This window comes from Antedon bifida, chromosome 5, assembly GCF_963402885.1.
Source record: "Antedon bifida chromosome 5, ecAntBifi1.1, whole genome shotgun sequence".
In the NCBI taxonomy this organism is placed as follows: Eukaryota; Metazoa; Echinodermata; class Crinoidea; order Comatulida; family Antedonidae; genus Antedon; species Antedon bifida.
In genome coordinates, this window is record NC_136230.1 from 23,144,992 (window position 1) to 23,172,475 (window position 27,484).

General features: G+C 33.6%; 4 protein-coding genes across 4 annotated transcripts; 3 read left to right on the plus strand and 1 right to left on the minus strand.

The window, feature by feature from the left end:
• Positions 1-847: 847 nt before the first annotated feature.
• Positions 848-5,402, plus strand: LOC144843431 (uncharacterized). Its single transcript, XM_078700217.1, has 7 exons — positions 848-1,181; positions 2,193-2,243; positions 2,512-2,723; positions 3,138-3,227; positions 3,648-3,987; positions 4,425-4,730; positions 4,998-5,402. Exons 1-7 carry the CDS (start codon positions 848-850, stop codon positions 5,348-5,350), a joined length of 1,686 nt encoding a protein of 561 aa, XP_078556343.1. The 3' UTR covers positions 5,351-5,402.
• Positions 5,403-6,544: 1,142 nt separating this feature from the next.
• Positions 6,545-12,048, plus strand: LOC144843432 (uncharacterized). Its single transcript, XM_078700218.1, has 7 exons — positions 6,545-6,857; positions 7,374-7,424; positions 9,225-9,436; positions 9,724-9,813; positions 10,105-10,441; positions 11,157-11,462; positions 11,615-12,048. Exons 1-7 carry the CDS (start codon positions 6,545-6,547, stop codon positions 11,965-11,967), a joined length of 1,662 nt encoding a protein of 553 aa, XP_078556344.1. The 3' UTR covers positions 11,968-12,048.
• A 769-nt stretch (positions 12,049-12,817) lies between these two features.
• On the plus strand, positions 12,818-17,723 carry LOC144842184 (uncharacterized). Its single transcript, XM_078698583.1, has 8 exons — positions 12,818-13,304; positions 13,836-13,883; positions 14,050-14,261; positions 14,693-14,782; positions 15,486-15,825; positions 16,183-16,358; positions 16,667-16,796; positions 17,295-17,723. Exons 1-8 carry the CDS (start codon positions 12,953-12,955, stop codon positions 17,648-17,650), a joined length of 1,704 nt encoding a protein of 567 aa, XP_078554709.1. The 5' UTR covers positions 12,818-12,952; the 3' UTR covers positions 17,651-17,723.
• A 527-nt stretch (positions 17,724-18,250) lies between these two features.
• On the minus strand, positions 18,251-27,314 carry LOC144842308 (caspase-8-like). The gene is made up of 8 exons (XM_078698742.1): positions 27,271-27,314; positions 25,325-25,866; positions 24,810-24,839; positions 24,072-24,113; positions 23,797-23,829; positions 23,316-23,381; positions 19,268-19,390; positions 18,251-19,048 (listed from the first exon to the last, which is right to left on the minus strand). Exons 2-8 carry the CDS (start codon positions 25,860-25,862, stop codon positions 18,480-18,482), a joined length of 1,401 nt encoding a protein of 466 aa, XP_078554868.1. The 5' UTR covers positions 25,863-25,866; positions 27,271-27,314; the 3' UTR covers positions 18,251-18,479.
• Positions 27,315-27,484: the final 170 nt, after the last annotated feature.

Consider the following 27,484-nt stretch of genomic DNA (forward strand, 5'->3'; position numbering starts at 1 on the left):
TACCGACAGCCAATACCATATCATGACAAGTAGTACACCTGTAAAATTAAACCGGTGGGTGTATGCTCAGATCTTTTTAAGTCGGAATCAACATGGGAACTACCGGCAGACAATACAATTACAACACTAAGTAGTCGCAATACACGAGGTTGTTCGATTGATAATGTAATATACTTTCTGAAAGTATACTTTAATTTAGAATATAACATTCACAGTTCTGTTTAGCCAAAAAACCTCTACAACTTCATGCACAATTCAGGTCTCAGTGTTTGCTTCAACCAATAAAAAAAGTAAAATAAATTGGGTATCATGTTTTGAGGCAATCAGAATTTAACCCTTGATGACATTTTAAGCACGACATTATTTGTATACAATACATAAACTGATATTAATTGATTTTTTTTCACACCAAAGAAACATATGTAGGTCGAACTAGGCAACATAATATTAGACGTTGAAAGTTTAACCAAGATGTAATTATGGTTGTAATTTATTTAAACGTAAATTGTGTTAATATCTCAGAATAACATTTTGCTGATAAAGGATTTCACAACAAAAACATAACGACTAACAAGTATAATGAATTATTAAGCCTTAACTAATTAACGCTCATTATTTTACAATTTCCAACACTACAAACTGTTAAACTTATTGTTATCTTATCGTATGTTTGCCGACTGCTTCTAGCACAATTATTCCAACATAAGGAAAGAGATAACCAGTATCATATTCATTTATATTCTACGACACTAAACAGCTAATTAGAATATATGGTTATAAGCTTAGATTATATCCATACATAAACATCTGTAGGTTCCTTAGTAGCTTCTGACATCAAAAGTCAGACATGTCACAGTTCCTCATATTCACCCTTATTTCATTTCTGGCACTGACAGCCCTTTCGTCTGAGCTTGACAGTGTGCAGTATTTAGGCGTCGGTTACAACCTCTTGTACGGTAATCCTGATGGTGACCTCTACGATTCATCTGATTCTGGCATCATTTTTGATCGACGTATTTTTGAGTTTAGTTATGAGGAAGGAAAACTGACAGACGATAATCTGTATTATGTACCAGACGAGGTTATCGTCAGTAACGGCGAAAGCTGCTCTTCGGTGACGTCAGTTTTCTACTCACCATCTTCGTATCAGGAGAAACTCAATAAAGACGTAGGAATAGATGGTATGTCTTACATTAAATTTGTCTTAATCCAGAGTGGCTATGGTGATCTACGTACCTTACTCGAACATCCATGTTCAAACAACTAGGTAGTAGGGATGTTTAGCTGTATCGTAGATTTCGTTCGACTAGGACAATATTATGGCGTTAACATCATTTTGATCGTGGCCTAATGTGATTCTAGAGATGTATGCAACCGATACGAATATTGTACTACCTGTTAAAAAAGTACACAAAGTTAAAACTTTGTGTATGTTGTCAGTATATAGTTAATTAATTCGTCATTGAAGTCTTCCATAGAAAGTAAAAATGATTAAAATAGTTAGATAGACTAGTCCAGATAGTCATATTTCCACTCTAATAACATGCTGTAGGCATTTCGTGTTAAAAGCGTGTTTTAGGGTAATTTTTGAATGCTGAATTCAAATCTGCTGTCTACCCCGTTCAATTTTAAGATCTTCACCCTTAAAATGTGAAAAACAAAATGGCCGCCATTTCAGACTTATTTTGGCTTATAACTTGACTTTTAAGTGATATAGCAAGTTAAAAATAGTTCCTATACATATATTTGTGATACTGAGGATTCCAGATATATTGTTATTAAAGTTGTAAATATTCTTTTTCAGCCACCATGTTGAAATCCAAGATGGCTGCCATTTTTGTTTATCACATTTTAAGGGTGAAGCTCTAAAAATTGAGCCGGATAAACATAAGATTTGAATTCAGCACCCCAAAATTACCATAAAACACATGTTTTCTCGCTTTTAACACAAAATGCCTACAGCATTTCATTTTCCTCAAATTTGGTCTAAAAGTTTGTATTATTGTATACATTAAGGTACAAGTGCAGCAAAGTCATTGGTTTCAAGAAGCCACATGCGATTTGGTGGTACTATAGAACAGGGTTTCTCTCAATTGGAGGGAATTGCTATGAGTTTTATTTACGATTATTATTATAGCTTTATGTAAAAGTTTAAGAAGAAGAAATTTAAAGAAGTATTTTTATTTTTTTAGGATCATCAGAACACTGTGGCCTTCTGGGATATCAGTTCATGATGAGTGATCGTAAGTATAATTAATACAATGTAAAGTCTTCTTGTTGTCTATCTAAGAAAGAGATACGTGCATTGTCTACATAGGTGTACATCTCATTGCCAGTTTTGTCGCATTACACTCCAAAGGAATGCTTCTCTCTTTCTGGATCGCAAAAAAAAAAAAAAACAATTGTTCATTTTACTTTATTTTCAAAATCAATAAAAAGAAAATATAAATGTATAATATTGCATTTAAAAAAAATTGTTGTTAAAGTATCATAATTGTTATTCCGATTAAGGTATGAGTTTAGTGGAGACACAAACCGTTCAAGATAGACGTGTGCTAAAAGAGTATCGTAACGTATGCAATAAAGGTACAGCTCGGTACCAGTCCGAATTAGCCGATATTGACAGCTACAAGTTAGATATTGAATTTGTTAATGATGTATGCGCACTACCAGCCCGGTATGCCGAAACACAATACGTGGAGTTCATTGATAAATGGGGAACAGTACGTACATTTACCTGTTTAGTACTATTAATTAACGCGGTAGAAATAGTAGGCCTAGTGTTAGTATTTTGTATTGATCGTTTCTAATGTCATATTCAAAAACATCATACTGTATGTCAAGATTTTATATCGTTGCGTAATCTCTGTTAAACCCAACGCATATCTATTATTTTATACCTAAAATTTCACTGGCAGACTTATTTTGATTTGATTAAGATATCAAATTAACAGTCTTAGTGTAGTTTGAAAACTGAATATTTCGAATAACACGGTTAGCATCATTGACCAAAGACGATTGACTTACTATTGCATACGTTGCACCATTGTTATTCGCACATTTAACTTTAACTTTATTTCGTCCACATGGGACAAAACAAAACAAAACGTAAAAGTTACTGTACTTTATTGTTTTAGGACGTCATAGTAGAAGTAGATGTCGGGCAGAAAACATTAGAAAGGTACTCGGCATCTCAAACTGACATTGTGCACTGCGCATTGAGTTCGGTAAGTTCATGTTATTCTAGTTCTATACGTAAAGGTAAAGGTAAAGGTATTTATATTTGTCCTCAAGCTTAACTGGAAACTGAGGAAATTCGGATTAGGCCCTCCACGGACCCACGGCAGCCAGCAGTGCAGCGCCTACCAGATCAGCACACCGGGAGACGATCCCCTACTCTTTTCGAATAGTGTACCAAATTCTTTAACGTGCACGGTTAAGTACACGGGACCAACGGATTTACATCCTATCCGAAGGACGATGCAATGAGAGTAAAGCATCATGCCTAGGGATGCAATTAGTATGCCACATTTAAAATTAAATTTAAATAATAAATAACAATTTTTAGTATTATTTAAATAAAAAAAAAGAACAACCAGACCTTAATTATTAGTATTCAAGTTAAAAATCTTTTCCAAATTTAATAGATAATAAAAAATGCTACAACTCATGGTGGGCCATACAACGGATATTCGAGCTCTGTTCGGGTGAATATGGACAATTATGACGTTGACTTATGTCCGAGTGAGAAATGGGAACTGGAAGAAACCATTGTACTAGGAGGAGAATCAGATGCTGAACCGATTTCCTTAAAATTGTTATGCATCTCATCGGTATTTGAGAATGTGTATTGGAGTAGCTTTGATGAATATGTAATAAATGGAACTTGCCGATCCGGAAACATCAATGATTTGGCGAGCAAAAGTGCTAACATAAAGGATGCGTTGGCAATTTATCCAGCTCTAAAATCTGCAAAAGAGGCACCAGGTAAGAGTAAACAACACATTATTTACCATACCGTTATTCATCGCTGAGTTAACTTCAGAGATAGGCTTAGAAAGTAACTGCGTACGGATACTATACCACAACACAGAAATTTGTTGGATATTTTTTCCGTTGTATCATCACAAGCACACCAACAGCATTATTAACTTATATTTTTTTTGTCGAAAATTGTTGTCCAATAGCTTTACAAATAATAATCATTCGTAATTATGTTTATTAAATTAAGTTATTTATTTTCGGTCACATTCAACAGTGGAAAACCCGTCAAAATTATTTTCAAATAGTTCGAAAACAATATCACAGATCTCATACTCGATTCTCCGTGTTGTATCTCAACTAATAATGTCACGGACAATGGCCATAGCAAGGATACTATATGTACTGGGGCAAATGACAATGATGAAGTTTCTATTTTTTAGTGAATACAGTAGAGATTCCAGTCACATGGCCTTTCGGTACTTACACCATTCCGATGACCGACACTAAGCCAAACGGTTGTCCAGCTGCGCACTTTTACTGGAAAATTGGTTCCCGCTTTCACGACACTGAAAATAGTTTGTCTTCAAATGATTGGTCAGATCCACTCCATCTCCTAGGACCATACAAACGCAACAACATGCAGCAGAACTTTTGTTCAAAAGGAGTGGAAGAGGAGGATAGCTATAATTGGAAGTTCGAAGCAGGGCAGTACTGTATTTTTAAGAAGGGTGTGGCTTGCCCCTCAGGTAGGCCTATTTTCCTATTTTCTATTCATATTATTTTGTTGAAACTAATAATAATAATAATTGGAGAATGTGTAGTATGTTTGTATTTGAATCGGCACATTATTTGAAAGAAATAATTACTTTAATGTTATGACAAGTTACCAGGCGTAAATGATACTGATGCTTCCATCGGGTATATGCCATGCCGAAGGCATGTGTAAATTGAAGGCATACATACATTGAAGACATACATTTTGAATATTAATATTTGTAGTAATTTTGTTACAGGGTTTGATGAAGGGTGGATGTTCTGGAATGATGAAGACACTTTAAATTCCAACAGTGTAAACGGTGAACTACCAGAGGGAGTATATAACAAAGATACCAAGATTTACTACTGTTGCCGCAATGATGGGTTTGCTTCCAATCCAATAACCCTTCCTACCGATGATCCATTCTTCCTTCTGAAGTCAAGCCATATGTGTCAAGAAGTCTACGGAATGAATGTGGCTGAGGAATGGTTTCATTGGGATAACGATGGAGAATGGTTTAACTCAGACTATTATAGTGGATCGTACCCATACAACACTGGTAGAGGTGAAGATTTTACTCTTCACTATTGCTACTACAAGAAGCAATAGACACATCCGAATAATCAATATCAAAACATAGTATACTGAAATAGCCTAATGATAACAAATGAAAAATGAAGTGATAGTGCAAATTCGCATTAATTAGTTTACGTTCGACAAATCATCTTATTTTAAATTAAGCATACGGATATAATGTTAATTTCATGGTAACAGTTCGTTATTGTAATATTACTGACCAATTCATTTAACATATACAGACAATTTAATTGTTTTTATAATTATGGATTCATCATTTGAATAAAAACACCGTAATCTGTACGTCAGAATGAGTTATAAACAAAATAATCGAAATAAAATTCTTGGAATTATTATGGTTATTGTTCTTATTATATTATTGTTTTTTTTTTACAAAAAAACATTGTTGTATTGTTTCAATACAAATATTATAAATCTTAAAATCGAGAACATAATTTTACTTAACTAATCATTATAGAAGTAATTTAAAGGAGCACTGCGACAGGCGAGCTAATGGTCACATACACCAACCAATCAGAAATGCACCAACCAATCAGCGATACACCATCCAATCAACGGTCACATCAGGCAATCCGCGATACACCAGCTTATCAGCGATACGTGTCTGTTTAATTAATATCCAAACGATCAAACATTCTAATTGGCTATATAATAAAATACATACAAATAAACACCTGTAAGCATCTGTATCAGCACATATCTACCGGCAATTTACCGTATTTAACCCGGAAAGGATCGCATGTCTTATTTTACCTAGTGTGGACTTGAATTACTTTCTCTAAATAATAATGGTAAACATACTAAAGGAGGATAATTTTCCGTGTTCATATAACAACTGAATTGATATTTAATCTAATTCTCTATTCGGCCTTCTTGAGTTTTCTTTATGTCTTGGAATGCTATTTTTTATATTGTATTATAACAACACGTGATTAACTAATTACCGCTTATTATTTTATATTTCCAACACTACGGAATGTAACTTTGATTGTTATCTTATCGTATGTTTGCCGACTACTTCGGTCATAATTATTCCAACATAAGGAAAGAGATAACAGTATCATATTAATTTATATTCTACGACACTAACAAGATAATTAGAATATATGGTTATGAGCATTGATTATACCCATACATAGAAATATCAATAGGTTCCCTAGTAGCTTCTGATATCAAAGGTCAGCCATGTTCCTCGTATTCACCCTCATGTCATGTTTGGCACTGGCAGCCGTTTCGTCTGAGCTTGACAGTATTCAATATTTGGGCGTCGGTTACAACCTCTTATACGGAAATCCCGATGGTGACCTCTATGATTCATCTGATTCTGGCATCATGTTGGATCGACGCATTCTTAAGTTCAGCTATGAGGAAGGAAAACTGACAGACGATGATCTTTATAATGTACCTGACGAGGTTACCGTCAGTAACCGCGAAAGCTGCTCTTCTGTGACGTCAACATCAGTGTTCTACTCACCATCTTTATATCAAGAGAAACTGAACGTAGAAACCGGAATAGATGGTACGTGTTACGTTATTATACTTTTAAAGTCAGAGCTACCATTGCCTAACAGAGATAGTTGATCAAGCCCCTTCACTGGATCAGTCGCTCCTGGGCTGGTGTGGTTTGAGTCATCTACAGTAGGCCTACCTTATTGGACATCCAATGTTTAAATAATTCGAGTAGGCCTATATATGTTTAACTTGTATCGATTATGACAATAAAAAAAATAGAATCGTCAGTAAGAACTGAGACGTGGTCCTAGGGTGCAGGAGTTGATGCGTTTTTTGCATTAGGATTGAATAAAGTACGGTAGGCCTATTTATCTTATTTATTATACACATTCAGTGAAGCGACTATGATAACAGTAATCATACAACACATTAGTAGTTTAGTAAATATTGAGGAATACGAAATAAAGAAATTGTTTTGAATACCGAGGAGTTTTAGAAAACAAATAAGTCAAATGAGTACTTTGTGTCATTTCTAATTCACTCGATCATTGCTTTATGTTATCTTAATCAACTTATGTTTCAGGATCATCAGAGCACTGTGGCCTTCTGGGATACCAGTTCATGATGAGTGATCGTAAGTGTATTTAATGTTTTGTTATCGATTACGGTACATTATAATTTGTTTGTTTTTGTTGTGACTAATATAATATTAGTGCGTCGTGTTCTTATCAGCTGATCTTGATCATCTCCGTGGAAGAGTAGTTTCTTCCCTGTGGTGACTAATTAACCATGTAGGACCGTACCACTTTACTGAGATGTAGGTTTTACAGAAACATATAAACAATTACATATGCTGGTACGAAAAACTAAAAAAATGCTGAACAGAATAACATTAATATTAACTAACAATAGTTTCAGCTGACTAACAATAGAACAATTATTTATCAACTGTGAAAATTGTAAGACAAAGGTCAAAGAGGTGGGACCGTTCCCTATAGTACAATGAACGCACCTGTCAAAACGCGTGAATTTGACAAATTCTGTACATTAAATAAAATTATATTTTTACATTACAAGGCAGACATTTTAACTCTTGCTTCTCGTATAAAAATGACGTTTTTTGGACAATTAGTTCTCGAGAAATACAATTTACTTTACTTTCTGCTCAGTACTAGATCGCCGGCTTTTGAAGATGTCTCCTATCTTTTAACACTAGCAGGTCACTGAAAATCCAATAGACAGCTTCAAAGAAAGGGGTGTGCCGGCTAGCAATAACAACCAATAAAAGTATTTTTTTTATAAACAATATCAACCAATCTAATTATTTTCCAGCTCAAACTTGATTGGTCAGTTTTAGCATGGTGAAACAGCCATCAAAGTCGGAGAACTATTAATTATGTAAAAAGTTTTAGACGTTTTTGTATCAGGATCAGAAAATGTTACGAATATGCATATACTTTAAAATAGGACAATTTTGAGATCATCTTACTTTAAAAATCAATGCCGACGATGTTTCCTAAAATGAAGGATTAAAAAACATGACATTGTAGGTAATTAGTTAGGTATTGCCAAAATAACCAAGTTATATTGAAAAAAAACCTCCCAAAAATAGCTGTTTCTCTGTGATTTCGCGCCGTTCAGCGGAAATCGCCCAGATTGTACATAAAACAAATTGTAATGTCCATCTAACAAATGTGATACATTGTCTACATGCCATAGGCCTAAATATCAAGTATTTATCGAGTATTGGTCAACTTGATATAAATAAGCTATGGAAATCACATTGATACATATCTAACTTGAATAAATATCGGAAGTAAGCTAAAAAAAATAATAATCACTATGAATAATAAAAAAATCACATATTTAAGGATTTGGTTTTTATTAATTTTGATTACAGTATAATAATATTTTGACACTCATAAGGCACCAAATGAAAGTAACAGTGATGCGCTAGGTTGTCACGGAGGCAAAGATGATGGCTGAATGCATTTTGAAATGTCTTTAAGAAGGCAGTGAATGAATGGGGTTTTACTGGGTGTTTATAACCAATAAATGTGATCAAGCACATATTAGGCTATGTCTTAGCAAAGTACAGATCATTGAGGATAAACAAGATTAAATATCGATATGTCAACTTTACACAATTGAGGCTATGTGGAAAGAGGATCATCCTGCCTCCCCGGTCAAAACATGATTGAGCCTCCAATCGTTCATTTTAGTTATTTTGACAATGTTTATGTGGTATGTACACCTCCAGAAATATTGGATGTATAGCACATATTCTGCGTAGCTGGATCGCTTTAGATTTCATTCATTTTAATACATTTTTTAAAAATAAATAAGAGAAATTATAAATTGTACAATAATATTAATGCATTGCTTATAAGCCTATTGGTCTGCTATACTTTATTATATACATTTTCCAATCAAGGTATGAGTTTAGTGGAGACACAGACCATTCAAGATAGACGTGTGTTAAAAGAGTATCGTAACGTATGTAATAGAGGTACAGCTCGGTACAGGAGCGAATTAGCAGATATCGACAACTACAAGTTAGACATTGAATTTGTTAATGATGTATGCGCACTGCCAGCTCGTTATGCAGAGACACAATACATGGAATTCATTGATAAATGGGGAACAGTATGTGCATTTATTTGATTGTTTATTTAAAAGGTTATTACAAAATAAGGCATACATTATTTATTATAAAATAATAATTATATAATATAATAATATCAATTAGTCACAAAATAATGACAGAAGGATATTATAAAGTTGTACGATAGCTCAGCTGTTGAGTATTGGTATTGGTATTTAGAATTTCCGATTACAGTTAATATTATTACTACACCATTGGCACTCATATTTAACGAAACCAATAATATACATTCTACTGTTAGGGCTAACTGTATTGTAATGATTTGTAGGATGTCATAGTAGAAGTGGACGTTGGCCAGAAAACGTTAAAGAGGTACTCGGCATCTCAAACTGACATTGTCCACTGTGCATTGAATTCTGTAAGTTCATTTTGTTGCAGCATATTTGTTATTTAAACACATTTTAATGAAATATACTTTTATTTTTATATTATTTAAGTAGCCGAGTGATTAGGACACTTGGCTGTTATAGTACAGAACGACTATAAAAAAAGCCCCGATTAAATACGGTATAATTTAAGTTTCATTTACCTCACTGATAAAATCAGCTAGAGTAAAACATTTTGCTTATCTTCATTGCTTTAGATAAACAATACAACAGTTAAACCAATTTTAATAATATTCAACCTATAAATGTTCTTTCTTTAATAGAAGATAACTGGTGCTACAACTCACAGTGGGCCATACAATGGATATTCGAGCTCTGTCCAAGTGAATATGGACACTTATAACGTTGACTTATGTCCGAGTGAGAAATGGGAACTGGAAGAAACCATTGTACTAGGAGAATCAGATGCTGAACCGATTTCCTTAAAATTGTTATGCATCTCATCGGTATTTGAGAATGTGTATTGGAGTAGCTTTGATGAATATGTAATGACTGGAACATGCCAATCCGGAGATATCAATGATTTGGCGAGCAAAAGTGCTAACATAAAGGACTCATTAGCAGTATATGCAGCTTTGAAATCTGCAAAAGAGCCCCCGGGTAAGTGTAAATTAATCTTTACAATATTACTGTTATTCATCGTTGAGTAAACTTAGAAAGTAACTTCTTACGGATTATATCATTGACCATTAGTTATATTAATACACACAAAACATTATCATTAATTTTTTTCTGTCGGTATTATTGTCCACTATAAATTTTATAGAAGACAAATATCATTTCTTCCTTAGTTTACCTTTTAATGCAAACATTAGAAATAAGTTACTTCCCCAAGTTACTATATTAACCCATATTTTAGCATATTTTATCATCTACAAAATCGTATTCAATTATAAAACAATCTAGCAAAGAAGCCACAAAAAAAAAGTAACAGAAGTTAAAAACATTTTTTACCTCAGTAGGGCCTACGTAGATTTTAACTGCGTATGATGAATGCGTGGGTTTTCATAAACAACAGTTATCGGACACGTTGTATTTAAAAAATTATCACAAACTATCATTTGCACTCATTTTAGCGTACTTACAATATCGTTTCGTAACATTATCAGTAACTATTACTATCTCCGTCGGTATTATCGTCCCCCGCCATCAATTAGCTTTGCAGCATTTTTGGGACACCCCTTTGTATGGGGCCCGAAGGTGTCCCTTTATTATTGGTTTGACTGTAGGCCTATCGCCATTATTAGCATTAAATACGGACAACAGCATAGAGCAAGAAGTAAATGATAATGATAATACTTCTACTTTTTTCTAGTGAATACAGTAGAGATTCCAGTCACATGGCCTTTTGGTACTTATACCATTCCAATGACTGACACTACACCAAACGGTTGCCCAGCTGCGCACTTTTACTGGAAAATCGGTTCCCGATTTCACGACACTGAAAATAGTTTGTCTTCAAACGATTGGTCAGATCCACTCCATCTCTTAGGACCATACAAACGCAACAACATGCAACAAAACTTTTGTTCAAAAGGAGTTGAAAAAGAAGATGATTATAATTGGAACTTTGAAGAAGGACAGTACTGTATTTTTAAGAAGGGTGCATCTTGCCCCTCAGGTATGTTCAGTTCTGTTCATATTATTTAATTATTATCTGAAGTTGGAAAATGTTTAGTTAGACTACTACTACTACTACAAATAAAAAGGGCTATCCCACAAACTGTAAAAGATTTAAATTCGAATAACATTTTGCGATTATCATTCTTGAAGGATTTGATGAAGGATGGCTGTACTGGAACGACGAAGATACTTTAAATTCCAACAGCGTAAACGGTATACTACCAGAGGGAGTATATAACAAAGATACCAAGATTTACTACTGTTGCCGCAATGATGGTTTTGCTTCTAACTCAATCAACCTTCCTACCGATGATCCATTCTACCTTCTGAAGTCAAGCCATATGTGTCAAGAAGTCTACGGAATGAATTTGGCTGAGGAATGGTTTCATTGGGATAACGATGGAGAATGGTTTAATTCGGACTATTATGATGGATCGTATCCATACAACACTGGTAACGGTGAAGATTTTACTCTTCACTATTGCTACTACTACTCAAAGTGATTAAAATATATTCAATAGACACACACAAACCTAATATCAAACCATATTGTAAAATGAATGTAAGCAAATACTGTAGTTACAAACGACCACGTTTTAGCACATCACTGACAAATTCAGAAAACCCACCTAATTCCTAGTACATCACTGCACACAAAACATTTGTTTCAATTCTTATTCTAATTCTGTCTAATGTGTTCATGAAAATTGATTTAAAAAATAACAAAACAAATACCCGTAACTTATAAATAACAATACAATACTAGAGTTACTGATCTTATTACAATTTCGTTTTTTCTGTATTGCTTATCAGTCCAACAATTTACAAAACACGAACCTAAAATCGAGGGAAAAATCGTAGAGGATGAGGATACAAATCAGAATAATTACGACAGTGTGGTAAGTTGGTTACTGGTCCAGTCACATACATCAACCAATCAGAGCGATAGTCGTCTGTAAACAGTATTTTTATTTTTAACATTGCTTTTGCTATAAAAAAAACTTGTGGTTCTGAACTCAGGACTAAGAAATAGGTAAGCATGTTGACCACCAAGCTAACATGCTCTAATCTGTTAATCCCTTAATAATCTAAAGGAGATGGTTGAAAACAACTTTAAGTTACACACATATTACGCTAGGAATACAACCGTGCTACCGTGATAGGCCTAAAAACATATGTGCAGTCACTTAAATTTTCACATGTTTTATCATATTCTGTCATCGAAATTAAAGATCTTCCTGTCGTAATTGGGGCCATGATGGTTTAAAATGATACTGGACTGTTTGCATTTAGCAGGTGTTTGGTAATTACCGCATTGAAAAACGCATACGTGCACATATGCTGATATGATAACACAGTTGATACTGTCCAGTAAGCGTGATCAATATCTAAGATATAATCAAATGTTTACTGTGTGATAATTATCATTTTATAAATAAAATACATTTGATCTGGTATGAGAAGAGACATACAACAGCGACACACAATATGGCTGCTAAACTGTTTCTAAGTCTCTTTGTTTGGCAAATTGTGTCATGCTATGTCCATTCTTGGACACCAGCTGGAGTGAGTTTTGTCGGCGTGGGTTATAACATCTTAGATGGTAATCCTGACGGTGGTGACCCTAGCGCGGGAGGGGTGGACCCCGGGTTGCTGGTAACAAGACGAATATTAGAGTTCAGTTACGAAGACGGTAACCTTTCTGAAGACGGCCTTTACCCAATCCCAGATGAAGTCCTCTTTAGTCCGCGAGACAGCTGCTCTGAAGTAGAAAGCACAGAAATATTTGAAGGAACCAAAAGTTATCAGAAAAAATTAGATCGAGATGTCGAATTTGTTGGTGAGTGTTTAACTTTTCTATTTGTATTAACCTGTTAACCGACATCTTAGGCATAAATAATGTACATGTAGTGACTTGTAAGGTACACTTCATTCTTCATTATTTTCACACATTATAGGCCAAACAGTGGTAAATAACCGATAAAATAGCACTCTGATATGATGTAAACCTCTGGGCTTAGGGGGTAATACATAAAATGGTTTACTAGTTTGTGGCATGAATAAAATAACATTATAATTTTGTTTAAAGAGCTCCAAATGTATTGTAAATATTTTAGGTATTTATTTGATAATGAAGTGTTTTCTTTTTATCTCTTCAAAATGTTATTTTTTGTTTCTTTACTGGTAAAAGCTCAAAAATAAAATTATCAAAACGTAAATAAAAAAATAAATGTTTTAGTATACCTTTGCAGCTGACAGTGATGTTTACGTATGTTCTGCAAACGTTGTTTTTTTATATTAGTGATTTAATAGAGTAAAGAACACTGACATAATATGATTTAGTAATTTCAAAATATTCATTTATTTCTAGGAAAGGGTGATCACTTTCTGTTAGGTTATGAATTTTCTTCTAGTGCAAGTAAGTATGTAATCTTTTATTTATTATTTGATTGTTAACTACATCTTAAGGTAAATAAGATCAATTATGGACATTCAGTAGGCTACGTTTGGATATAAGTACGTTTCATCAAAATGTACATGAGAACACATGTAGGCCTAAGAGGAATATTTTGTTATGTATTCAGGATATCAAAAAATCTATGAATCGACTGAATACCAAAAGAAGGTCTTTCATGATTACAAGAAAGTATGCAACAAAGGACAAGCACGATACATGACTGAGCTGGCAGCCATTGATGGATACTACTTAGCACGTGACTTCGTGGCGGCAGCTTGTTCCCTACCGGGAGTTTATGAGGAAGACGTGTACATGCAATTTCTTGATCTTTGGGGAACGGTATAATATGTTTTTTATAATAATTTTTGTAAAATAAATGCGGTTATGTTCTTTATCGCTGAATTCGTCCATATCCAGGGTCGTAAGCATAGTCAAAACGTTTTTAGGCACATGGTTACGAAATAAAGCTGAGGAGCAATACATTTTGTATTTTAAATAGTCTTTAGGCAATGACGTATCGACTTATCAGACCTACGAAAAATCAAGAAATTCAAACTGTTATCGTAAATAAGTCTTCGATGACAACAAAAAAAGGATTCGATTATTTTGTACACGGTATAAACTTTCAAATTCACATTCAGACATCTTTGAAATAAGTAATATCACTTTATTGTAAAACTATTAATCTAAAACTATTATTATATACAGCATTTATTCAAACATCAAACCTATACAAACAGATAATAATTTAAAAACATTACAATTCACAGGATGTTGTAGTTGAAGTTAATCTTGGAACTAAGTTGTTGAATCGTTCCGATATATACCAAACCGAATTTGTATTCTACGCAATGAAAGAAGTGAGTTTTTATTTTGTTTGTTTTTAAAAATATAAGATGATGATTGTTGATGATAGTGGCGGCTTTTATGCTGCTCCTGGATCTTTCTAGGGATTGCTATTTACCTTTGTTTGTATGTTTATAATAAATAAAATACAATGTTGATATAAATCTGCGTTCCAAGCAGTATATGTTCTGATTAAATTTGTACATGTGTACCAAATACTATTTAATGATCTATTTACTTTTTAAGTATTTAAAAAAATAATTTTTAGCTATATTTAGATTATTTTACTTATTATTTGTGTATTTTTAAAAATTAGTGTCTAATGATCATAATGCATTTAAAAAATCTGTAATTTGTTCCAAGGTCAAAGTTTTTTTTAAATTATTGTATAGATTACTTTGTGTAGGTTAGATAATGTAATCTGATACATTATGTTCTAATTTAAATGTGAGATAAATGAGAGTGCTACAATACTAATATACTGTGAGAAAAATCGTCATTGCAAGTCATTTTTAATGTTTCATATACTATACTATACATAGTAGTGTGAAAGCAAAAAAAACAAAATAACACATTATTTTGGAAAAAAACATGTAGGCCTAGTTTTTCTAAATTCGTACTTGAATGTGTTGGTTATTTGTAACATGAAATAAAAAAAACATCAATGATCTTAGTGTACTAGTACATTTCATAAACATATGGTTGTTATTGTTTCAGAGAAGTGGTACTGTATCTCCAAGTGGTAATTTTTTGTCTTACGAAGCGTCTGTCATTGTTGACATGGATAAATTCCGCACGGAGTCTGGAACGGAAACTACTTTTGGATCCTATCAAGAATTAATCTCAGTTGGCACGTCTAGCCTTCCTGAACCAATCTCCATCAGACTCATGTATATTTCAGATGTGTTCGATTCAAAGTACTGGAGTCAGAACGACTATTATGTCAGCAGTGGGTCTTGTAATGCCGAGCATTTGGGACAGTTGGCCAATAAAGAACAAAACATTGTTACAGCATTGAAGAATTACGCAATTTGGAGAGGACGAATAGAATCAGAAGGTGAGTTACATTCTAAACACCCGATGTTTATGGTGGTTCAAGATTGTTGACAATCTGTTTTACATTGTGTTTAGTAAAAGCTCTTATATTATATATAATTATATTATAATATAATTATTATTATAATATAATATAAGTTTAGCACATGTACTATGCATAATAAACAAATGTAAACCACGCTCTTTTGAAAGACAATAGCGACACCACAAGAGGTTTAGTTTTTAAAATATTTAATAAAACTAAATAGTATCTTGAAATTGCAAGCATATAATACGACGATGATGATATCGATGTTGTTGTTAAAGACTTCAATACATTCAAATAATATACATAATCCATCACCTATTGCAATTATAGATCCTCCAGTTCAGATCCCTATTACGTGGCCATCTGGTACCTATTCCCTTCCTATGGTAGCATCACCTGATTCTGGATGCCCAGACTCTCATTTCGTGTGGAAGACGGGCTCAAGATTCCAAGATACTGAGAATACGTTATCAGATAACCACTGGTCTGACCCATGTCATCTAGAGGTATGCTATGTACTTGTATTGTATTTTGTAAAAGTATAATATCAGAGTAATGCTTAGTTCACACTAGGACGCAACGCAAGGACGTACGTTGCGTTACGTTCTTGTGTTGCGTCTCTAGTGGGAACCAATCATTAGAAACAAACAATGAATTAAAGAAAATGATAAACGTATTGAAACCCGAGAGGAGAGGAAATTGATCGATACTTTCTACTGTATCACGCAACGATGGTACCTAATGTTATCTGTGTCGTTTTGAATAAATAATGGTAATGTTATAAACAATTGTGCGATTTGCTTCGTTTTACCAGGGACCTATAAAACGGAATGACATCACTCAGAATTTTTGTTCTAAAACCGTCGAAAACGCAGACAATTACCAATGGACTTGGGGAGAGGGATCTTATTGCATATTCAAGAAAGGGTCTACTTGCCCAGCAGGTAATTTAATATATTTAATATAATCTAATTTATCTTTGTTGTTTGCCGTTTTTCTTTATTTTTTTTGCATGCTAGCGTTCACAATTTTTTAAATTATCGTCCTGACTTTTTGTGTTAATAGTATATACTTACATGCCATGCCTATTGAATTGCACAAAACAATCGATATATTGGTAACGTCATAAATAAATAAAATCTCGAGTTGTCGTTTTCTTCAATATGAGCCGATATAATCTATTTATTTTACCAAACTTATTTCACTCAGTTTTTGAGCTCTTAATTTATTATTATTATTATTAAACATTTTAAATTGTTTCATTTTTTTCACTTTAAGCAAGCAATAATATTATTTTCGAAAAATCCTTAGAGGGCTGTAGGCCTACAGTATTCCAAACATATTATGCAAGTTAACACTGATATGTCCTGTCCAAACAATAGAGTCCAACAATCGTTCAATTTACATTGTGGAAATTTCAAATTTTTCTTTTTTTCTGTAAGGATTTGATGACGGATGGATATTCTGGAACGACGAAAACACATTTAACAGCAATTGGTTGAGTGGAGAACTTCCGACTGGCGAATACGACAAAGATACTAAAATCTACTACTGTTGTCGTGATGATGGTTTCACTTCTAACCCCATCTACCTTCCAACCGATGATAATTTTTTTCTGTTCAAGAAGACCCACAACTGCCAGGCGGTGGCCGGTATGTCATACATTGAAGAGTATTTGGAATGGGATAACGAGAATGAGATCATTGACGGAAGAAGAATGTACGGATCATATCCGTACAACACTGATAAATCAGAAAATCATATCCTCCATTATTGTTATTACTATTCAACAGTTTAATAAAAGTTATAACACTTTATTCTAAAGACATGCTAATAAAGTTGATATAATAGAATCTATAACCCTAACATCATGTGATTATTTCTGTATACGTAAATTCACTATCAGTCTGTCCAATAACTTTTGCCTCATCCTAAGTTTCTTAAAATGTAAATGTTTTCCGCAAATATACGTTAATAGTACTGAAATGCAAAATACTCTCTTCAATCTCCCAAACATTGTCGTACACACAGATTTATTTACGTAATTTAAAACCAAGTGATACATATGATAAACGCCTACTAGAATAAACCCTTTCCCCCTCCCCATCTCCTATAGAACGTCGTTTTTCCTTTCCTGTCCATAAACGTAACCGTGAGCTTAGAATAACCAGTCCTGTCTAAATAAAACAATTGGCAACTTTCTAACTTGACACTTGGCTTTTATTCGTTTGCGCTTCTATATTGTTCAACATTTTTTATTACACAGCGTAGCTAAGCCAACGAATATTACGTGACAATTTGAGACACAACTTATCGACGATTTCGCCATGCATGCAAATTTTTTTAACAATAAATATAACTTAATTATTATAATATTGTGTATTGTATACACCACGTGTCTTACAATATCTATTTAAATCCGGATTATTCCTAAACTCTAAAAAATGTTCTTAGTATTAATATTAATATCAAGCAAGCTTTTGACAATAAATAGCAGTTTGTAATGCTTTGAAGCATACTTGCATAAAGTAAGTACAATGATAATATCTAATCTAAAGACAAGCTGTTTGAAACAGATTTATGTAACAAACATTGCAATAAAATATTTTGAACTGTGAACTTTTAGCTTATGCCTCATGCATAGAGAAGTACAGCTTCTTTCTTAAAGTATACTGTGGAGATGGAACCTGGCAGCCGGTCATCTTGCTTACTTCATAATTCACATGTGTTAGAATATCTAGAATGTGATCGGTATGATAACGATCGATTAACGCTTTTGTTAGGTTTCGAATGTAACATGTACCATGTTTCGTGCTCCTATATGACAGCGTAAGGGGCGCTGTCGAGTATCCATACAGGAAATCTGCGGCATTCGGAATTTTTTCGGGAGCAGCGTCGAACTCTAGGCCAAGCTTTCGGCACGCTTGTATAAAGAATACTTTTGGTTTGGAGCGAAGACTTGTACACTTATGTGCTTGAAAGCCACCGGTGAGTTGAAAAATGCCACAAGGTACCCCATCACTTCCATTAATATCTGTTAGTGTACCATGAGACAATATGCAGCAAACAAAACAGTCATACTGTGAATGATCACGTGTTTGCATTTCGTACATCACATGCTCCATCTCATGTGCAGTTAGATTGTGTTTGCACTCAATAAGAAATCCCAAACGAATGAAAACTTGCTTCAAATATTCTGTTGAAAAAAATGCAGTATTATTTTGTTAGCTTTCTGCAATTTTTTTATTTGCAACAATAAATCCGCCCTCTTTTATAAATTCAATATTGTTTACTTAAAAGTATCAAATTATTTATTTATTTTGAAAATGAAAATACAACAAACATTAGCCATACAATTGACAGAGGTTCAATGTTTTTTCGTTTCATATATGTTAAAATTATATTTTTTAAATACCTCCATCAACTTCAGAACCAGTTCGTTTTCCGAATCCGCTCTCTTTTGTAAATTCAATATTATTTATAATTAAGCATATCCCACGTGGAGAGCTGGTCATGTTATACTTAAGTATTTCCATTTCTGTTAATAGAATCAACAAGTTCAAACACAAAATGTTACTTATTATAAAAGATATAAAGATACAATGATTACAAATATGTATGTGGTAATGGCGATGGAGTTTACAGTGACAATGAGAGTATTCGCATTCTCATCATTCTTATTCCTGTTACTTATAGACATCACTTTATTATTACAATCATGGATTGAGGTACTAGTGACGACCATCGATACATACGTCCTAGGTCGTCACAAATCAAAAGATTCCAAATAACAACAACATCCCTCAATATTTTTTACAAAATATATATATATTTTTTTGTATGAAGAAAAAAAGCATTACTGTATGTTCTCATAGAGGCGCCCATTTTACGCGCGTACTACGCAGGGTACGCACACCTAGATTACATTTAATTTGGGCATGATTAAGATCAGCATTTTGGGTTCATTTTTACTTTTTACCACTTTTCGCAGGTTAAAACTCTCTGATTGCTCTTGTTGCAATTTGCGGCTGAATCAAAAGTAATTTCATGAAAAATATATAAAATACATGGGCTTTCCTTTCATTTTTTTTCTGGTTTGTACATAATTCAATCAATTACTGGATAAGGTGCTGTGATTCTAGTTGCCATTCCATTATTGTTATTAGTAGGATCATTAAAAAAAATATTTATAATGGCCTGTTAGTTACTGTCTGTGGGACGAACCAACGTAAGACAAAAAAAAGCTACTTTCTGTTTCTGTACAAAATTAGGCCTACATCATAATGTAATTTGCGACTGATCGTTCGATTCTGATATGAGCCATGTAGGCCTACCGTGGACTGCAGTCCTCTGCCCACCGACATGCAGATTAGATCATTAGTATTCAATTCAGCCAGGCGTCATTACATAATACAGTACATACCAAACACTGCCTGGAACTTCACACAACTGGGTATGTCAACATTGAAGAAGATTGTGATTTCAAGAAAGCCTAAATCGTCAACAATATTGCTTTTATACAATTTAGTAGAATTAAACTATCATCTATTAACAGTTACGCGGGTTTAATTTAATTTGTGACGTAATCACGCTGTTATAAGCCAGTGTAAAAACGGCGTTCTCATAATCCTATTCATGACTAATGTACTCTGTGACGTCTAGTTTTTTTTTTTATCGACGATTGACTGGAGTTTTTAATCTTTGATTGGATTTATATTACATTCAAGTTGTTTGAAATGGATTTATACACAACATAGCACAGCGATTATGAAGGTGGATAGACAAAACAGTGGATTTAGGGGTAAGTTAATTTTACCGCCCGGTAATAATGTATTAACACTATGTAAGAATATTAGTTAAATAAATAAATAACCAACATGCAAAATGTTTTAAAGGAAAACGTTCCACAAGTTGAACAATATGAATCGGCGTTGTTTTTTCATTATAAATTCTAGGTCTTTGCAATGTGCTTGTAATTTTACACATTGTGCCTTGCATTTATACACTGTATTTAATAGCTATTTTCTGTGGTTGAGGTTATTCGATGTAGTATTTTTTTCTGTTTGTAAAAGTCATTTTGATAATATTTTGTCAATTATTCTTCATTATTATCTATTAGTATACATTCTCGCATACTTTTGTATAAGGTCTAACGCATCTGAATGTAGGTATACCGAGGTTGAGTAAATGTTATGGTTGATTTGATAATTATGACTGAACCGCCTTTTAATAAAATATACAATTACTAGACTTCTAGCTATCTAGACTAGTAAACTATTTTGTACTATATTTTACATAGAACTACCAGCAAGCATTTTGATTTGTGTTTAAAACTGTCATTCCCATAGTAAGTTCTTACCTGAGTTCGGTTCCCACTTGGATGCAACGCAACGACTTAGACACAACGCAAGCGAGTTGACCAATCACAAACGTCAGTTCGGATCAGGGTGTTTCGAAACTAGAGACCCGAGACCAGAGACCCGAGACCGAAAAGGGAGACCCTACTATACAAAAAAGGAGACCCCACTATACGAAAAAGGAGACCCTACTATACGAAAAGAGAGACCCCACTATACGAAAAGGGAGACCCCACTATACGAAAAGGGAGACCCCACTATACGAAAAGGGAGACCCAAATATACGAAAAGGGAGACCCAACTATACGAAAAGGAAGACCTAAATATACGAAAAGGGAGACCCCAAATATACGAAAAGGGAGACCCAAATATACGAAAAGGGAGACCCTACTATACGAAAAGGGAGACCCCACTATACGAAAAGGGAGACCCCACTATACGAAAAGGGAGACCCCACTATACGAAAAGGGAGACCCAAATATACGAAAAGGGAGACCCAACTATACGAAAAGGAAGACCTAAATATACGAAAAGGGAGACCCCAAATATACGAAAAGGGAGACCCAAATATACGAAAAGGGAGACCCCACTATACGAAAAGGGAGACCCCAAATATACGAAAAGGGAGACCCCAAATATACGAAAAGGGAGACCCAAATATACGAAAAGGGAGACCCAAATATACGAAAAGGGAGACCCAAATATACGAAAATGTTGGTTCCAAGCGTATGCTTTCTCTGGCGTATTAATCCATGAGACCAAATGATTCCACATACAAAAAGTATACTGTATTCAACTAAAACTTTTATTTCTAGACCTTTCTTCTCTATACTCTATAAGTCTTTCTACTATGATCTTATTTTCTCTTCTCTTTTAATCTCTATAACATTTACTACTTATACTTGGTATGCAAATTAGGGGCTTCTGAGGAGGATCAAATGTTGCCTCCAAAAGTTTCCCACCAAAATTCTACTATACTCCCTTTTCGTATATTTGGGTCTCCCTTTTCGTATATTTTGGTCTCCCTTCTAAAAATAGAATGTAACATTCTCGGCTGTATATTAAATAATACAGATGTTTATAACATCTGCTTTAACTGTGTAATATGTCATATTAGATAATGATTGAAATTGTTTGGGTCGCCTTCATAGAGTCAACTATATTGTGTTTTGAGAATATCCCCTTTCCAGCATGCCAAGCGAGCTGCCTGAATCTTCCTGTTCGGCGGAAAACAACTGTTGCGAAAGGCGATCCTGGGCCGACCTAAAACACTGACTGTGAAAAAAACTTTGGTTTTGAGTTTTTACAGTTAAGGCGGCTCTGGGCCGACGTAATAACTGTATATTTTAGGTTTCCATTTTCGTATATTTGGGTCTCCCTTTTCGTATATTTGGGTTTCCATTTTCGTATATTTGGGTCTCCCTTTTCGTATATTTGGGTCTCCCTTTTCGTATATTTGGGTCTCCCTTTTCGTATAGTGGGGTCTCCCTTTTCGTATACTGGGGTCTCCCTTTTCGTATAGTGAGGTCTCCCTTTTCGTATTGGGTCTCGGGTCTCTGGTCTCTGGTCTCTAGTTTCGAAACACCCGTTCGGATCATCCATAGCGTAGTGATAGTTCAAATTACTTACGATGGGCTATGCCTACGTAGCCTACTTGTGCTTCGTCCAAGTCGGATCCAAGTTTAGGCCTACAGTAAATAAGCTATTATGAAACTCGTAAGGTTGTTCTATAACATGTTGAATGTTGATTTTACAAGATGGTTAGTTTTTAATTAATTTTACATCATGTAGTGAATTCCATTTGATAATACGTCAAGGGAGAATTGATTACGTTTATACTATTCCATCTAAGATTTTTAATTTTAATAACGAACAAACGAGTGACGGTAGTCGGGTTCAGATGTGTAAAAATGAAAATTAGTTTATATTTATTTCAATGTTAGTACTTTCCTCTGTTTCAATGTTGGTGGTAGAACTATGTGTTCTTCGTATGATATTTTTGTAAATTCAGGGACATTGACCTCTTATCCCAAAAAGTAATGAGAAACTTAATGTAATTCCAAATTAGTTGGTATTTGTAATATTCAAACAAGATAACAGTCTTACCTTTTTGTTGCGGCATTGGTTGCACTGAAATACATCCTCCGTCTACTGTTTCTTCGCTTTCCCTGTCTAAAGAAAGACATTTTTTTAAATGAATGTACGCTTACTAATACGATTGTGTTAAATATCATATGCAGTATCACGTCATTTGATCCCAAACTTCATCCCATTTGGAATTCTGTATACCCTCTTCTGACAATCTACTGTATCTATTTTTCAACAGCGTTATGCCACCTAGCTTTTAGGCCGATGGTACATGATACCAATGCTTTTCTATGAGCAGACACGATACTGTAGGATGGTTATTGTCACATGATACTGTATACGAATTGGCTGTGTAGATTGACATATTTTATTCTATATAATAACTATCTTAGAGAATCTCATCTATGATATTCAAAGTTACCCAGTCAACTTATTATTCCTATGACTAGTGGTGATAATGGTATCCCTGGTAAATAATAATTTGTATACTGGACATTACCTTCATGTACCGGAATCAAGTCAAATAGTTTGTCTGAAAAAACAAAAAACACAGTAATAGTCTTAATCAAGTCTATAGTTCTTAAACATAGGTAGTTTACCCCTTTGTTTGTTTCTTTTTTTTAAACATACTATTTCATTAGTTGTGGCTCCATCTTCAGTTGTCTGTCGATTATACTCAATAAATATCATGATATTTGCAATCATAATATTATTCAATTATGGAAAAGAAAGCAAGTAGCAGAAGTTAGATTAACAGAAATGTAACTACGGTACCTGTGTCTTCACGAGCCGTATCTCCTCCATCCGCATCTCCATCTTAAAAAAAAAACAATGCAAAACTGTTTTAGTAATCGTATATTATACTTTCTTAATTATTTAATTGTAGAAACGTAAGGTAACATCTTACACGTCCTATCAATATATTAGGTCGGGTAATATTGCAGAAAAATTGAACAATAATGGATGATTAATACTGAATTAAAGAATTGATGATGCATGCAGAAACAGCATCCTCCGGCAATTGATAATAGAAAGAGCTATTTACACCATTTAAAATAAAGTTAGAAAAGGACACGATTACAGACCACTACTTTACTCTTGATAAAGAAAAAAAGAGAACATATGCTAAATATACTGTAGGTGTGCAAGGTCAGTTTTTAATAAATTAATGTACTTTTGAATAAGTGAAATAATGAGCTAGCATCGAATTTTCCGCCTTTGGCTATTATAAATACCAATACCTTTGAATTTTATATAGCGCCCGTTATGGTTTTGTGTATTTTTCAAAACCATTTTAGCGCCCACTAAAAGTGCGGATATGATTTCTTAAAATCTCCCGATATTTCATTTGTCCAAGTTGTTTATAGTAAGAAGACTACTTCCATGACATGGACGTTAGACGTAGGATTTAGTGAAATGAACGATGGTGTCCCCTTAATAGGGTAGTAGACTTTATATACGTGAATGGTGTGTGTGTGTTTTCAATGAGATACGAATACTATGTATACATACCTTTTTTAATAACCAACGTTTTCAGCCCATCTAAAAAAAAGGTATTATAATATACACAAATTAATTCAAGCTACAATATCTCGAAAAATATGCAACAGAAACATTGCATATGAATTTATTTAGTTATTACACGTTAAAGGGTATTATTTGAAGTCCGTTAATCATAATGATCAATTCACCAAGTCATTCACTTATGAAAGTGTTATTTATTTAAATAAAAATTAATGTTGATGGTTGGGAGGTTGGAAGTGTTGTAGATGTAATGACTATTTGTTAAAAAAATCAGCAAACCGTCATGAGTAGCTATGTTCCAATGACCCAAAGCAGAAGTGTGAACTTCTTGTTGAAACATTATAGTATGAGAATTATGTCAAGTGAAACAATAATAATTGTCAACCGATTCTCGGTACTGTACATCAATTTTTCAAGTATCATAATTAACTTTAGCAATACATGTATCGGCTATTATCTAATGCTCATTAATTAATCCAACCTATAGTTTTAACAAGTCATACCTTTAATTATTGACTTTGATTTTCCACTGAGACGATCAGCAAACCTGTTCAAATCCTTTCGTGTAACCAAGAGGTCATTTACTTCTAAATATAATACTAAATCCCACAAATCTTTAATCTCACTGTTTTGCGTTTGAGAGTAAAACGCACGTGCCTCGAAGAAATCGCCGCCATCGTCTGCATTTTCTATTCCTCTAAAGAATATACTTCGATACGGTTTTAATCCCACGCCTTTGTGTAAAGACGAGGGATCACCCTGAGATAACTCATTCAGTAGATCTTGAACATAACCCAATTGCGTCAGCTCACCGATATCCTCAAACAGTTTCAACTCGGTGGAGGAAGCAACAACTTTATTTTGTTCCCTGTATTTTGCAACTTCACCCAACAAATCAATTGCAGTAACTGAGTTGTTTCCCAATGTCGAGTGAGAAATATAATCGGATAAGAGAAATTTTAACTGTTTTATGTTATCTCCTTGGAAACTCTTACCAAACTCTGCTGAAAATTCTTTATATTCAATGTCAAAATTAGCCATAGTTCTAGAAAAAGTATATATATGAATATTTAGTTATTGTTGTATTGCACCTTGATATTCATTAACACTAATATGAAACTATGCTTTTTCTGATACCTTATGATCTATAGAATATTATATGTTAATAATGAACACCTATAGAGAATCATTATTGAATCGCAGACCGGAAAATGGTAATTGTACGCTTGGGTAATTGTGCTGTCCCCTAGTGTTCGACTTTGCGCATCAGCCAAGTAATATTTTCCTGAGACAATTTAAGACTTTTCTAAGAAGTATTGATAGGTATCTTCTTGAGCAAAAATATTAGTAAATGTTGACCTATCTAACTTTTATTATTAACATCTTTATTTAAAATCACTATTAAAAATATCGATAATTGGCAATTTGTAAATATAATTGTTATTGAACTGAAAAATATTTCATCCTCGCGATATCAGGATTTTCATCCATTGCATTATTTTAGTGTTTGACGTCTGAAGTCTACGCGTAAAAACGAACGGCAAAACGCCACTCAACAAATTCTCAAATTCGGGAGTATGACTGTTAGCCGAATTGCCGCATGCACTAATCCTGAATATTACGTCATAGGGTATCAGTGAACATTGTAGACGTGGAAAAGTATCTTATTTGGGACGACTGCCCATTATCTTGCTCATGTTTTTCCTTTAACTGTAACATATTGTCTGAATATGTTGGCGCCTTTAACACTCATGGAGGGAAAGTAGGAAAAATGAAAGCATCGTTTAGCGATATAAAACGGTTCATAGTCTACCTATTATACCGTTGTATTATTTACAGATATTTAGATTATTTAGATAGGGTTTTATATAGAATATAATTATTATTATTATTACAAATAAAGGTTAAAGATATATTGTCCCCCTGAAAAAATAATTATTAACGAAATTTTTGTTGAGTATGCCATATGTAACATAATAGTATTATAGACCACTTTGACCAAAAATTGGATCGAAAAAATTGTATTACTGATAAAAAACTGTAATTTAAAGCAAATAATGGTCCAATTGGCTGCCAGCCAATGGTTTTTTTTTGTTGTTGAATTTAACCATTTATTCTGTAATTTTATCAGTGAAAATATAAGTTGTTTTCGTTTTTTTGGGAGACAATACATCTTTAAAGTAAAACAATATAATTTGTCAATCAATTGAAAATACATTTCGTTATTTTATTTATCGAAATTTTGTATTGTTTTTTTTGTATTGTAAGTCAAGTAAGTCGAAATCGGCACACAATTTTGTTCATGATTGCGGTGCTTTTGTGATTTATTGAATATCGGATACATTGCTCCCTTTGCTTGTCATAAACAAATTGTTTTTGTCCATGCCTTAATTGCCTTTCAAATACGATGTATTAGTATTGTTATAAAATAAAAAAATAATTAGTTTACCTTCTTTGATGGAGAAACAGCAAAATGTGTTTAGTTATTATAACTTCGTTTCGTTGTAAGGAAATTACAATAACACCTCTCACGTCATAGTATACAATAACAAAAGGAAACTATTATTAATAACGACTTCCTCATTCAGCTAAATTACATATTTTTGTCATGACTTTGAAACAAGAAAAACAAAAACCAGTAATAATAGGCATGCGTAACGCAT

Bases quoted from the DNA above. Each gene is read 5' to 3' on its own strand.
- LOC144842184 (XM_078698583.1), top strand. From the start codon at position 12,953: ATGGCTGCTAAACTGTTTCTAAGTCTCTTTGTTTGGCAAATTGTGTCA. The intron at 14,783-15,485 runs GTGAGTTTTTAT...TTATTGTTTCAG, and splicing joins TATTCTACGCAATGAAAGAA to AGAAGTGGTACTGTATCTCC. The intron at 16,797-17,294 runs GTAATTTAATAT...TTTTTCTGTAAG, and splicing joins AGGGTCTACTTGCCCAGCAG to GATTTGATGACGGATGGATA.
- LOC144842308 (XM_078698742.1), bottom strand. From the start codon at position 25,862: ATGGCTAATTTTGACATTGAATATAAAGAATTTTCAGCAGAGTTTGGT. The intron at 23,830-24,071 runs GTACCGTAGTTA...TTGTTTTTTCAG, and splicing joins TACGGCTCGTGAAGACACAG to ACAAACTATTTGACTTGATT. The intron at 19,049-19,267 runs GTATTTAAAAAA...TTTTTTCAACAG, and splicing joins TGGTTCTGAAGTTGATGGAG to AATATTTGAAGCAAGTTTTC.
- LOC144843432 (XM_078700218.1), top strand. From the start codon at position 6,545: ATGTCATGTTTGGCACTGGCAGCCGTTTCGTCTGAGCTTGACAGTATT. The intron at 6,858-7,373 runs GTACGTGTTACG...CTTATGTTTCAG, and splicing joins CGTAGAAACCGGAATAGATG to GATCATCAGAGCACTGTGGC. The intron at 9,437-9,723 runs GTATGTGCATTT...AATGATTTGTAG, and splicing joins TCATTGATAAATGGGGAACA to GATGTCATAGTAGAAGTGGA.
- LOC144843431 (XM_078700217.1), top strand. From the start codon at position 848: ATGTCACAGTTCCTCATATTCACCCTTATTTCATTTCTGGCACTGACA. The intron at 2,244-2,511 runs GTAAGTATAATT...ATTCCGATTAAG, and splicing joins TCAGTTCATGATGAGTGATC to GTATGAGTTTAGTGGAGACA. The intron at 3,988-4,424 runs GTAAGAGTAAAC...TCTATTTTTTAG, and splicing joins ATCTGCAAAAGAGGCACCAG to TGAATACAGTAGAGATTCCA.